At 37.5% G+C, this 14,428-nt stretch overlaps 1 protein-coding gene across 4 annotated transcripts in view; it reads right to left on the bottom strand.

Annotated features, from left to right (window-relative positions):
* SRP72 (signal recognition particle 72) overlaps positions 1-13,396 on the bottom strand; it is a 31,045-nt gene extending 17,649 nt beyond the window's left edge. For 2 of the 4 annotated variants that reach the window (XM_021701604.2, XM_021701603.2), the window contains exons 1-9: positions 13,276-13,395; positions 11,229-11,349; positions 8,600-8,723; positions 7,141-7,284; positions 6,950-7,061; positions 4,872-4,903; positions 4,115-4,239; positions 3,966-4,023; positions 139-270 (exon numbers count right to left, since the gene is read on the bottom strand). In XM_021701604.2, the coding sequence (XP_021557279.1) occupies positions 139-270; positions 3,966-4,023; positions 4,115-4,239; positions 4,872-4,903; positions 6,950-7,061; positions 7,141-7,284; positions 8,600-8,723; positions 11,229-11,349; positions 13,276-13,384 (957 nt within the window). In that variant the 5' untranslated portion in view covers positions 13,385-13,395. Of the gene's footprint in view, positions 1-138; positions 271-3,965; positions 4,024-4,114; positions 4,240-4,871; positions 4,904-6,949; positions 7,062-7,140; positions 7,285-8,599; positions 8,724-11,228; positions 11,350-13,275 lie in introns of all 4 variants that reach the window. The other 2 variants (XM_021701602.2, XM_044912945.1) reach the window with 2 other exon arrangements.
* Positions 13,397-14,428: the final 1,032 nt, after the last annotated feature.

Here is a 14,428-nt window from a genome sequence, read left to right on the forward strand (position 1 = left end):
ATCTATAATATATGACATTCTGAAAAATACATTGGTATAAGACAAACAATATACAGAGATTGAACTGTTACACCCATTATGCCTCATATGCCATACTCCAAAAGGTTTAGCCAGAGCAATGAGAGATTTGTTACCTACCTGGTTTGTGTACATAGCAAGTAAAGCTTTGTTAAATTCTATAGCTTGCAGCTGTTTCTTAGAAAGCTTAAACTCTACTCCTTCTGCATTGGTTAATTTCACTTTCTTCTTGGAGTCAAAGACATTTTGGTCCTGAAAAAGAAAAGTTCATTTGCCATTAACAGCAATCTCAGACTTTAATCTTTTAACACTTCAAGGCTTTATTCCTCTTCCATTTAGTTATTTTATACACAAGAGAGCTTGGAAGATAATACATCTGCCTGGTTAGGTTGTTTAAACCCCTAAGATGCATATAAATTTGTCTTGGGTTCTTGGTTTTCTTTTGATTTATCCTTCCACTATTAACTGCTTGTTTTGAGCTTTTTGAAGAAAAGTACTTACGGACAGAACAAATCTTACAGTGGAAATCAGGACTACAAAGATACAAAGAAATCTGGAATCTATACACTATGCCCTTTAGAATTTAGATGACAAATGAGGAAAGTAATTCTTTCCTCTTTGAAACAGTCATTATGTAAGCAAATCAATAAAATTCAGAATTAGATTCACACCTCTTTTGAAAGCATTTTTAGCAAAAAAATGCCAATGTAACACAGCTACTGTTTTTTTTTTCCTTAAGGTCCTTCTCACCTAGGCAGTAGCTCAAAGAAGCTCAAATTCTCAAACTTCTGTGTGCAGCAAACACAATGTTATCTGCCTTAAGAAAGTCCTGTTAAGAATTACAGAATGTCACATACCTTTCTAGGAAGACAATTAAATTACATGCATCTTGAGGACAAACTGAGCATCTGAATACCTACTGTGTGCACAGTATTCTGGCTTTGTAAATAAGTATCTGCAAATAAGTGATACCCTATGTTTTTGTTTTTTTTTTAAAGATTCTATTTACTTATTTGACAGAGAGAGACACAGCGAAAGAGGGAACACAAGCAGGGGGAGTGGGAGAGAAGCAGGCTTCCCGCTGAGCAGGGAGCCCAATGTGGGGCTCGATCCCAGAACCCTGGGATCATGACCTGAGCCAAAGGCAGACGCTAAAGACTGAGCCACCCAGGTGTCCCAATACCCTATGTTTTTTAAACCAGGTCTTCTACTAGTTTGAAGAGTAAAAGAAAACAAAGAAGAAATCTAAAATAAATACTTTTTCTGAGTGTGAAGCTTCAAACCAAAGTAAAATTACTTTAATGTACAGCAAAAAACTTTCATATAAATCCTTTTTTTTTTTTTAAGATTTTATTTACTTGAGAGAGAGAGAGCACGAGCTGCGGAGAAGGGCAGAGGGAGAGGGAGCAGCAGACTCCCTGCTGAGCAGGGAGCCCAATGCAGGACTCGATCCCAGGACCCCAAGACCATGACCTGAGCCAAAGGCAGACACTTAACCAACTGAGCCACCTAGGCATCCCTCACATAAATCACTTCTTAAGAAACCAGATTTCTAGTTGGTTCTCCTCTGTACTATTTTAATACTTCAATTCATCTTGCATGCCACTTAAACTTTGCTATCATGGCACTTACTCAAAAATTTGATTTTCAGGTGCCTGGGTGGCTCAGTTGGTTAAGCAATTGCCTTCGGCTCAGGTCATGATCCTGGAGTCCCGGGATCGAGTCCCGCATCAGGCTCCCTGCTCAGTGGGGAGTCTGCTTCTCCCTCTGACCCTACCCCCTCTGTGCTCTCTCTCAAATAAATAAAAATTAAAAAAAAAAAATTGATTTTCAAGGCCTTCCATACCTTGGTACCATTCAATCTAAACTTTAAAAAATTTTTAACTAGCATGTATGTATCCTCTTAACTTCTGTTTTCTCTTTCTTCCCATATGTCATAAGTATTTCTCCATATGTTCACTTGCTTATGCTGTTGTTTTAACCCTCAAACTGTAACCCTCTTTGTCAAGGGTCAGCTACAAATTTGCCAGGTCAGAGATCTTTTCTTTCACCAATACTGCAGTTAAAAAGTAAAAAATTTAAACATGCACAATTTTTTTCAATACCAGAATGAGACTTTTAAAAAATATAATATGAAACCACTGAGTTTCATATTTCTTTTGCATTAGCTATTGAATCCAGCACTATTTTGAATAAAAAGTCTATTGACTATCTCTCTCCCTCTGTGATCTCTCTTGCTCTCACTCTCTCAAATAAATTTTAAAAAAATCTTTAAAAAATAGAGGTGCCTGGGTGGCTCAGTAGTTAAGCATCTGCCTTCAGCTCAGGTCATGATCTCAGGGTCCTGGGATCGAGCCTCCCATCGGGCTCCCTGCTCAGCGTCGAGTAGTGTCAAATCTGCTTCTCCCTCTCCCTCTGTGATCGCTCTCAAATAAATAAATTTAAAAAAAAATCTTTAAAAAAAAGTTTGGTATATAATGACAACAAGATTAAGATATCCAGCGTTGGGTGCCTGGATGGCTCAGTCGTTAAGCGTCTGCCTTCGGCTCAGGTCCTGATCCCAGGATCCTGGAATCGAGCCCCGCATCGGGCTCCCTGCTCCGCGGGAAGCCTGCTTCTCCCTCTCCCACTCCTCCTGCTTGTGTTCACTCTCTCACTGTCTCTATCAAATAAATAAATAAAATCTTAAAAAAAAAAGATATCTAGTGTTTTACACACTCTCCTTCCCATATCAGGTAAAAAGAATTTATCCTCACCGGCACTTCAAATAATTCACAAACACAAAAAAAAAAAAAAAAAAAAATCACAAACACAGGCAAGTATATAATGCTGCTAAGATTCAAATGCCAGAATCAATTTTTGAAAACCTAAACCATGCCAAAAGCCTGCAACATCCTATAACTACTACTCTTTCTAGTGCTATTATCTCAGCTCTGGAGACCCTCTGAATTTCTGCTATTGGAGGAAGGAAGTACCATGAAGGACTCTGGAGTCAAGTGATTGGAATCTCAATCCAAGTTCTACCTCTAACAGGCTGTGACCTTATACAAATTACTTAACTCCTTTCAGCCTCAGATTATACTCCTACAAATTGGCAGCCAAGTACTGCCACCTAAAAATATAATTGTGGGGGCGCCTGAGTAGCTCAGTCGTTAAGCGTCTGCCTTCGGCTCAGGTCATGATCCTGGGGTCCTGGGATCGAGCCCCGCAGTGGGCTCCCTGCTCCACGGGAAGCCTGCTTCTCCCTCTCCCACTCCCCCTGCTTGTGTTCCCTCTCTCGCTGTGTCTCTCTGTGTCAAATAAAATATTAAAAAATAAATCAATTAATTAAAAAAATAAAAATATAATTGTGAAGATGAAATACGATGGCACTTGAAAAATCACAGTTTATCAAAAGAAAGCAAATGTTACTTTTCTTATTTTCTACTGATTTCCATTTCAAATCTGAAATGTTCTTCTATTAAAACAATGTTCTAAATGGTGGTTAATTTTACTAGTACAGTAGTCTTTAGGATTGTTTATATTCATACTTGTAATATTTTACATGTGGCTTTGAGGGTGGGCATGTCTCCCTTCCCCCAAAATAAAAACCACTGGAAAGAAAAGAATTACACATAGAAAACTTATACTCAGACTCACTAGATGAAAATGACACATAAAACATGCACATGCTTAGTATAAAGTCAAAACAATTTATTTTTCAATATATAGATTCTCCACATTATTATAAACTGGGAAAAGGGTAAGACAGTCCAGAGACTGTAACTGCAAAAAAGTTTTATTACCTGAATACAGTTTGCAGAATCATCATTATGAAAGTTAAACTGTGATTGTGATTTTGCTACAACTGGACTGTGTCATGGAAAAAAGAAGTTAACCTGGGATAAAGCTAAGGTAATGTTTTCAATGTAAAATATAAGTGTAAGAAAGCAATGTATATCCCATACCTTGTTAATAGTAATGATGTTGTTTGCAATCACAGCTAGCAATCCCACATCTGTTGGCCTGTGAACAATAAGCAATAGTCAAAAAGAAACAAACCTTTAAAAAGAGACTTCACCCCCTATAAAAGACACTTCATTTAAAATAAACTTACTTTAGTTTTATTATTTGATTGTAAAGTTGCAACGCCTCCTCTGTACAACCCTGAAGCTGTAGAATATAGGCCATCTGCCCATGAATGATGGCCAGTTCTGCCTGTGGGTCTTCCTCAGTCCCATCCTAAAAAGAAAAAAAAACTTTTTTTCCCTTGTAAATTTTCCAAATCGATCTCCATATTTATCAAGTATTCCAAACATTCAAAAGGTACACAATCTTAAAGACAACATATCATTTTCAGAAAACTTCCCTTAGAATCAGTTTGTTAAAATTTAGGAATTTGATAAAGGTGATTCCAAAAGCAAATTACTGTGTAGATGAGCGCCAGAAAACAATAAAAGACTGGTGAAAAGGCTAACAACTCTAAGGATTCTGTAATGAAACTACTTCATAACTGTCTTTAAGACAATTGGAAATCATGACTGTTGGATTATTTGTGGTTCATTTAAGAAATATGCATTGGATTCCTATGAAAGGACCCGTATTCAAAGATCTGAGCCTTGCATATAAAATAAGAGAATGAATTTATATTAATATAAATTTAAAATAAAATATATATGGCATATAAAAATTCTGGTATTGTAATTTCCCAGCCTAAGACTCCATCAAATAATTGATCAAGAGGATTTTTACTGTGATTATTTAATAAACCACCACCTATTCCAACAAGTCAATAAATACTACAATGAAGCGACCTATAAATTTATATTAGTCAGAAGTGTAAAATTTGGGTTTAATAAGAGTGGAATACTTACAGAATCTTCTGATAATGAACGGCGGCAAAGATCTATGGGGAAAAAATGGTTTTAAAATTAATATTGCAGGGTAACTCCCATTCCTTTCACCATTCTGAAGAGCAAGAATTAAATTCTTGGGCAGAAGATTTCAAGGTAATTTTAATAACAAGCAAATTTGGAAATTTATTATTAGCATCAACATAAATAATAATAAACATTACATAAATACCATCAGTCCCTGACTATTCTAGCTCTCTGGCATTTTTCTTTCATTTGTAATCTCTAGGTTAAAAAAAATTTTAAGGGCATTTAAAAAATATAAATGTAACAAATGTTGATTGCAAAAAATCAATGACAAAAAAGTAGTAAAGACAATAACCCCACCACCAAGAGATAACCATTATTAGCATTGTCATTCCTATTTATTTTTGTTTTTTTTTAAGATTTTATTTATTTATTTGACAGAGAGAGAACACAAGCAGAGAGAGTGGGAGAGGGAGAAGCAGGCTTCCCACCAAGCAGGGAGCCCGATGCGGGGCTCGATCCTGCGGGGCTCGATCCCAGGACCCTGGGATCATGACCTGAGCCGAAGGCAGACGCTTAACGACTGAGCCACCCAGGCGCCCCCTGTCATTACTATTTTTTAAATGCAAATGCACAGCCGCTTTTAAAATGAAAGTGTGATATGATATTCTACACACTATTTTGAAACCTACCTTCCCCATTTAATATATTGTGGGCATCTTTCTATTATAATAAATACAGATCTACAATTTTTTTTTTAATCAAGGCTTTTTTTTTTAAGATTTATTTATTTTAGAGAGGGAGGGAGTGAGGGAGCGAGGAGAGAAGCAGGCTCCCCAATGGGCATGGAGCCTGATGTGGGGCTAGATCCCAGGACCCATGAGATCACGACCTGAGCCAAAACAGAGTAGGACCCTTAACGGACTGAGCCACCCAGGTGCCCCCACATCTACATTTTTATTTTGAAGACTGCATGGTAACCTATTTTGTGGTCATGGTAAAACTTAGCCAATCCTCTTATAGGACAGAAACTCATGATGTTTCTAATTTTTTTCTTATGACCATCCTTCATTTAGCACTCATAAACATACATATATGAATTTATCTAATTATTTCCTTACAATAAATTTCTTCATTTATCTAATTATTATTAATTAATCTAATTATTTCCTTAAAATGAAATCCTTGGATCAAAGGGTATGCAAATTTTAAATCCGCCACACATCACCAAACTGCCCACTGCAAAGTCAGTATTACTTTTACACTCAAAACTTCCATGTATAAGAATGTCCTTTTCCCACACTACTGTCAATACTGGGTATAATCAAGAAATTATAAATCTCAAACATACTTTTCTTCTCATGATGCTCCAACTTCTGCTTTTATTTTAACCTTCAACATTAAAAATTGACCCTGCTTCACCTTTTTTCCCTCCCCATCACTGCAGTCCTGCATCACTTTTATAGCTTCCAGGGAAATATGTATGCAGAAGAAAAGTCTACATCTTTCTGGAGTTGAAACCAAACATAAGCTAATAAGACTATTTTTCTTTTTTTCTTAATTAAAGCTTCAAAGCATATAAATGTTATATATGACAACATACTAAATGGAGTTAAAACTGTGCTTGAATAGTGTTACCAATATAAATGCAGTGTATGTGCATGCGTGCACATACACACAAAGGCACACTGATTATCACTGAACTTGAGTACCCTAGTTTAATAATGATAACCAATATTTATTGGATGCTTATGTTATATGCCATGTACTGCTGTAAATGCTTGATGTTAACTCAATTTACATTTAATATTCACAGTAACTTATTAAAAAACCTCCTCAAAAATAAGGTCTGGTATGGATGAAAATGGACAAGTACTCTGGCTTAGGGATTAGACAGAACTAGGGGAGACATGCTAAAATGCCAAGAGAAAAGCTAGATGAATTTTGAGAAATTCCCACTGCATCAATAATTTCCAATTATAAATCTCACAAAAATCAAATACAATTTTTGGAAATACTATTTTAAGTTATATGCACATTACAATTACACATAATTTTAATAAACTTCCAACCTTCAGCTTTTTGTAGGATTTTCATTGCTTGGCTCAGCTGGCCTTGTCCTATCAGAGCACATGCAGCATTGTAGCACAGTTCGTGTGTCCCTTCTTGGAGGCCCAAGTTCTCCTGTCATGGAGCAAAATACCAGTCAAACACTAGACAGGAATATTGTTTCATAGCTGTGTGGGTACACAGGGATACTCACTGGAACTACTTTTTCCCAATTGCTTTGAGCTGCAACAACTGCTGAAAGGTTTGTTTTTCTCTCTTCATCATAATCATCTTGGGAGTTTCGGACAAGATCTCTATACACCGCTAAGCATTCATCATAGCGTTCTAACCGGTATAACTAGGGAGACAAACACCAAGTAAGAGATCAGAGGAGAAGACATACATAGTATTATGTCTCAAACATCATACAAACCCTTTTTTGAATCACTAAGTAGGAAACCTTATTCAGCATGATACGGGCAATCAACAGTTTTTCCTTTGCAATTTTTCAATTAGTTCTGTGTGCTACTAATACTTTCAAAAACTTGCACTGAATGAATCTCTACTATACTGTAGATTTGTAGTCATGATTCAGATAGAAGTCATTGTATTTACTTCCTTCCTGAGGTTAGGGAAATGGCTAAGTGGGTTTTGAAAGAAAACATTTCCAAAGAAATCACCCTGCTACCTAAATCTGACTTACAATGAAAAAATTTTCCCACCCACAAAATGATTGTTAAGCCCCTGTGAACAGGAACAAAATTAGATGTTAACAACAGGACTTAATATTTTCTAAGAGTTCACTATATTAAATCTTTATTTCCTTTTCCCAGAAACCAGCTAATATAGGGTTAATAATCAAGTACACAAAACATAATTCCTGCTTATTTCATTCAAGTTGTTCTCAAAGGGCAATAACTGCCACTCTGGATAAATTAAGTCAACTTTATATGACAGAGACTGATGCCCTTCATCAAACTCAAAATGCTGGAATTTACCCTAAATTTGCCCAGCTTACCTTAAAAGTTCTTTATAAACCTACAATCCATGAACTTGTCCAAATCTTTCTCCAACCTGTATGTATTATTAAACTCTTAGTATCTCTTGGAGACAGTACATTTATTACATTATTTGCCCTTACTGACATTTTAAAAATCTTTAAGAGGGTTTTGTTAGTTCTACTAAAACATTTGTCCTCTCATCATTAACAGCTTTATTTTTACAGTAGGCTTAATTAAATATCTCAAACCCTTTCAGAATAAGAGTTTTAGGGAATTCATAAACTAGTTAAATTCATCCAAATTCTTATTTATCATGATTTACTTTATTTTAACCTTAAAACGTGTTAAAAACTAGAAATATAATTTCAAAACTGTGAAGGCCATCAAAACTGGCCTTCATCTTTCCAACTAAAATCAAAATTTCATAGGATAGTTTTTAATTCTAATTTTCTAATTACCCTGAAGAAATAATTTATTCATAGAATATTATATATGCAACTGTTTGTGTGAAGATCAAGAAGAGGGAATATAGTCAAACCTAAAGAATTGGTTTGGTGACAAGTTTTGTGGAGCATCAGGATGGGCTGAGGTTCCTCATCCCTGCTCCTCACTACAGGTACAGTCATGCCCACTCAGGATGATTGTCAACATGTATTTTAAAGCAGTAATTACCACTTGTCCATAAAGCTCCTTTAATTTGTCTGTCTGCTGATTGGCACTTTCTATTGTCTTCAAGGCATTTTCAATCCTGTTCAGCCTGTACTCACAATATGCCTTCTCAAAGGAAAGAGAGTTACTGAAAAAGAAAAAAACCAATATCTAATCATTAGCTAACACTGCAAAGCATCCACTGTATGCCAGACACTGCTGTAAGTACCTGATCCATATTAAGTCATTTAATCTCCATTAACAACAGATGAGGAAACTGACAAAGTGTAGTAACATGCCTGAAAATCAGTTCCCAAGTGGCAGATAATATTACATCCATTTCCCTTGCCTCTCTTGCTTTCATGGATATTCTTTGAAACAAACATTTAAGAATGAAATCATGAATCAGCTAAATAACTAATTGTCTTAGATAAAAAAACAATCTGAGCACTATTTTATTTTTTCAAGATTTTGTTTTTCAGTAATCTTCACACCCAACATGAGACTCAAACTCACAACCCTGAGATCGAGTCATGTGCTCCACCGACTGAGCCAGCCAGGTGCCCCTGAACACTATTTTAAATGGGTTATTACAGAAGTTTCTTAAATATACTAATCAAATAATAAGCCCTATAAAGCTGCTTTAAATGTGTTCAAAAAACAAATGAATAGCAAAGAAAAGGTAACTAAAATCTTAAAAGAACATAGTACTTGTAACCAAACAACTGATAAACACACAACAATAAAAACATTACCTACCTACATTGACAACTCATCACATTAACGTGACACTTGAAACTCATTTTGGAGTTTCATTTATTTATTTTTAAAGATTTTATTCATTTATTTGACAGAGGGGGAGAAAGCACAAGCAGGGGGAGCGGCAGGCAGGGGGAGAGGGTGAAGCAGGCTCCCCGATGTGGGGCTCGATCCCAGGACCCTGGGATCATGACCTGAGCCGAAGGCAGATGCTCAACCAACTAAGCCACTCAGGCGACCCTCATTTTGGAGTTTTAACCATAACCCATGAGGAAGAATATTTATCAAGCAAATGACAATATCCTTTATTTACTTGTCTAAAAAAAATTACTTGAAAATCTCCCTATGTCACAAAATAACCAAAATTCAAGATACTGAATTTTAGTATAAATATGTTTACTAGAAAGTAGTGTCCCCTTTACTTTTTTATTTTTACTGAAGTTTTAAAATTAGTTTTCAATCTTTCTGTATAGATATGGCTTAAACTGCCCCCATACCAAAAGGTATATGCTAAGAGGTTTTACTCCCACTGCTATTCACATCTATCCTGCTCTCCTTTACCTCCAAGTGACTTTTATTCACTGTTTCTTCACCTAGTGTTTGTTTTTGCAAATACAGGAAAATACACATATAAATTCTTATATCCTCCTTTTCTTATACAAAAAGTATACTATATAGTTGTTGACCTTTGAACATGGGTTTGAACTGCATGAGCCCACTTATATGTGGGTTTTTTTCAATAAATACAGTATAGCATCTTAGATGTATTTTCTCTTATGATTTTAATACCATTTTCTTTCCTATAGCCTACTTCATTCTAAAAATATAGTATATAATACATATAACATAAAAATACGTGTTAATCAACTGTTTATGTCATCTGTTAGGCCTCCAGTCAATAGTAGGCTATGAGTACAGTTTCTGAGGAGTCTAAAGTTATACACAGATTTTCGACTACACGGAGGGTTGGTGCCCCTAACCCCTGAGATATTGAAGGGTCAACTGTACACTGTTTTTAACTTTATAAGCCAGTATTTCATTAAAGAGTAAATATGCTGCAAAAAACTTTATTTCAATACACATTTCTTTTGCGGCTTAGGCATAACTGTAAAGAAAAATCATATTACAGTAAAAATTTAGAATTCACATTTCGTGAAATGATGAAATAAATGAAAAAGATTAACAACAACAACAAATGCTAGATATTCTAAAGACTGCTAAAGAACTCTGACACCGAATGATCTTGACCTAAAATCATACTCACCTCAACACTTCTCAAAGGAGGTAGGCATGGAAGTCAGGTGAAGACTGCCATACCATCCTAAAGGCCTCTACTTATACATCCCTACCCTACATGTTCCTCCATCTCTGCCTTTTTTTCCTTTAATTAAACTTCTGAGTTGTTCTCCTTATGTCCTCCAAGAATTCATTACATTTATGACCCATATCCTTCAGCAGTTTACCTGCTTCTTAGTGGTTCAAAAGGGAAGACAGAGGTAAAGAAAAATGCTCCCTAAGGCAGAAAAAAAACAAAGATACTATTGCTCCTGGGCGCCTGGGTGGCTCAGTCGGTTAAGCGTCTGCCTTCGGCTCAGGTCATGATCTCAGGGTCCTGGGATCGAGGCACACATCAGGCTCCTTGCTCAGCGGGCAGCCTGCTTCTCCCTCTGCCCTGCTGCTCCCCCAGCTTGTGCTCTTTCTGTCAAGTAAATAAATAAAATCTTAAAAAAAAAAAAAAGGTGCTATTGCTCCTTCCAGTTTCAGAAATACTATTGCTAACCAAAAAAGGTAAAAAAAATCACTGAATAGTGAGAAAAAAAACCCATGGAAATGTTTATAGCTATGGTAACCATTATTTCTAATAACGGCACAAACAACTAACTGAATCACTTACTTGGCTAACACTTTAGTGTGAGTATTGATGACATTCAAGGCTTCCTTGAAACTTCCATTTTGGATAAGGCATACCACTTTACAGTGTAGGGCAGTTACATCATCCTTGTTGATCTGCAGTACTAGAGAACAATTTTAGGAAAAAATTTTAAAATCCATTCCCTTCTCACATTTTTACTAAATTTTCCCACCCCCTGCTTCAAGAAGCTACATTTCCAATTTTATTGCAGCAACAATCAGTTGAAACATTAAAAAAAAAAAAATGACCGATCTTCATTTTTAACTTAAGTGGCAAAAGGACAGTTAAAATTTAGTAAGATTTCCAATGAGATAGATTTCCAAGATGCTTGTAGCAAAAATAAATATTTAAATAATGAAATAAAGGAGAAAGGAGCTATCTCCTCCAGCTTTTTCACCTTAGGACACATGCTACATCCTACATATTTCATTAGTTCACCAAGAAAGAAAAAAGTTCATGTAGAATTTGGAAGCAAATGACTTAGGTTTGAGTACAAGCTTGTCATTAGTGTCTTCAGGTCATGGGCAAATCATTTCACAGCAAAATGTCAGTTTTCTGATCTGCAAAACTAGTATGAAAGTTATAAAGAAGATTAAATGAGAATACTTTAGAAAAATCTATAAGCTGTAAAGTATACAAATGCAACTTATTTTGCTGGCAGTATTTCCAAAAACCACTCAATATTTCCCTTTTCACCTAAGACGACCGAGCAAAAGAGGACAAGGAAAGACTCAGGTGGCAAAGTTTGAAAGCTAAACAGCTGTTCAGTGTAAAAATGACCACAATCACTCCCCTTGCCCCTGGGTAACATTAGGAACCCAATTCAGTGTAAGAATCATATAAATTTTTACCAATTAAGAAAATATGTATTGATCAACAAACTGAAAAAAAAAAACGTGATTAAATAATTCCTGCAAATACTTATTACACTGCTACTGAATAGTACTGGTTGCAGGTTTAGCCAAAAGCTAAAGTTAATTCAAAACAAGTTTAAGAATAAAATTAACTCTAATCAGTAGCTATTTTCCTTAATGTCTGAAATTACCAAAAGTGCACTGTGGCATAATCACTTCTTTTTACATTAACAATAGGATATTGAAAATTACATAATCCTGTATGCTACTGACATACTTTGTATGTTACTGCTTTAAACAGCCAAACCCTGTCTTGGTAATCACTTTTCAAATCTACCAAGTACAGGCTGCATCTTCAGTAAAGAATTTACCATGACAGAGAGCATTAAAAAACAAACAAAACAAAACAAAAGCATGGCCCTATTACAATTACACAGTAAAGGATAAATGAATATAATGAGTAAACCTCACACCAAAGGCAGTTGACTCAAGATTTACCAGTTACGGGGTAAAAAGCCCCCCCAAACCGAAAAACAAACAAAAAAAACCAGGCCAAACTTTTCTTCCGACGTAATTTCAAATGTTATTTCAAATGTGCTTTCACACACACATTTTCTGATCTAATGACACTGGAGAGAGATTTTATCTATGAGACTGACAGGCCTAACATCCATATCCAGCCCTTTTCCCTCTCCGGAGTCTGTACAGCTTCCACCTTGTCAGCACCAGCTTCTAAACTACGTGTCCCTAGCAGATTCCTCCCTCCGATGCGGCAGAAAAAGCTCCCTCAGCAATACTGTCTTGATCACTCCTCTAAAGGGAAGGAGAAAAGGTGGTGATGTGAGATATTTCCGAATTAAGGAGCAAAAACGGAGGAGTCGGATAAGAAAACAGTTTGAAAGAGACGCATGGAGTTGCGGTCTCTTTAAATTCCACGCTCACTACCCAGCGGTGGATAAAGAGGGACGTACACGTGGCTCTGAGCAACCCAGGACCTTGGGTTGATCTGGTGGAGCAGAGGGGCTGCAACCCACGCCCATCGGGCGTTCGGGCCCCCGAGCCGCGGGCGGCGATCTCCGATCCCCGCGTCTACTCGGAGGTGGTCGCGCGCGCCGGAAGGAGGCCGCGTCCTTTCTGCGGCCTGGGCCCGCCCCAACGCCCGCCCCGACACTTACTCTTGTTGACGGTCTTAAGAGCGCGCGTGAAGTCACCGTTCTGGCCATAACGGTTCACTTCACTCCAGAGCGCAGGCACCGAAACCCCCCCGCCGCCGCCGCTCGCCATCTTGGAGAAGACGCGGGGAGGGGCGGGACGACCTCTGCCCCGGAAGAGGATTTCGGAGGTGGCCAAGCGGAGGAGGAAGCCGGTGGTTGCTAAGCGGTTTGGAGTCGGAAACGCCCTTATCCCTGAGTCTGTGTCGGAGTTCGTAATCTTAGCGGTGTTCGCTAGAAATTTGCGTGGATAGATAGAATCGATACACCTTACCTGAAACTTGTCTGAAGGAACGAAGTGTCGGACCCTGGGAGGGGGTTGAGAAGGGGTTCACCAGGTAGTTTCGGCTCAAAGCAGCCTGCTTTTCTGGGGCTACCCCTCCTGGCGAAGCAGCACCTTCTTCCTACGAGGCGGAGCTGAGTGACGATCTGTGGAAGAGAATAAGAGGTCTCTAGGGTGGTAAAGTACCAACTAGAAGCCTTAGGGAGTCCTTTGAAGGAGAGTGGGAGAGAGACGGCTTCTCTTTGCTGCTGGAGAGTACTTCATAGAGGAATTGTATTTGAAAAGGATCTTGAAAGATGATTTAGGAAAACCTGGGGTTGGGTCTGAGTAAAATTCTAGCAGAGAAGCGAATATGAGGAAAGGCACAGAAGAAAAAAGAACCAACAAGTGCAAAGCACGTTTGATGAAACCCTCTTGGCTGCACTGTGAGCTCCAGTTCAGGAACAGTCAGCAATAAGGCCAAAGGACGTGTAAGCGGTGAGAATGTCCAGGCTCAGTTCCTGGCTCTGCGACCCTAGATGTCTGACTGTGAGCAAGTTATTTATCAGAGTCCCAGTTTTCCCGACTGTAAAATAGGGAAAATATTATTATTGTTCTGGGGACAACATAGACTTCATGCATCCTGGCATTTACTGGCACTCAATACAAAGACATAGGAGGTTTAGGGTTTTTGTAAGAGCTTAAATATCAAGATATGTTTGAAGGTCAGAACTGAGTACCTGTTGAGTGCTCTTAAAAAAGACAGGACATTTTATTGAACGCCTCTGCAGACCCAAATATTGTCAAAATCCTACTAACTCCTGCCATTTCCTCTCTCTCTCCCAGCATTCTATT

The sequence above is a fragment of the Neomonachus schauinslandi genome, chromosome 2, assembly GCF_002201575.2.
Source record: "Neomonachus schauinslandi chromosome 2, ASM220157v2, whole genome shotgun sequence".
In the NCBI taxonomy this organism is placed as follows: domain Eukaryota; kingdom Metazoa; phylum Chordata; class Mammalia; order Carnivora; family Phocidae; genus Neomonachus; species Neomonachus schauinslandi.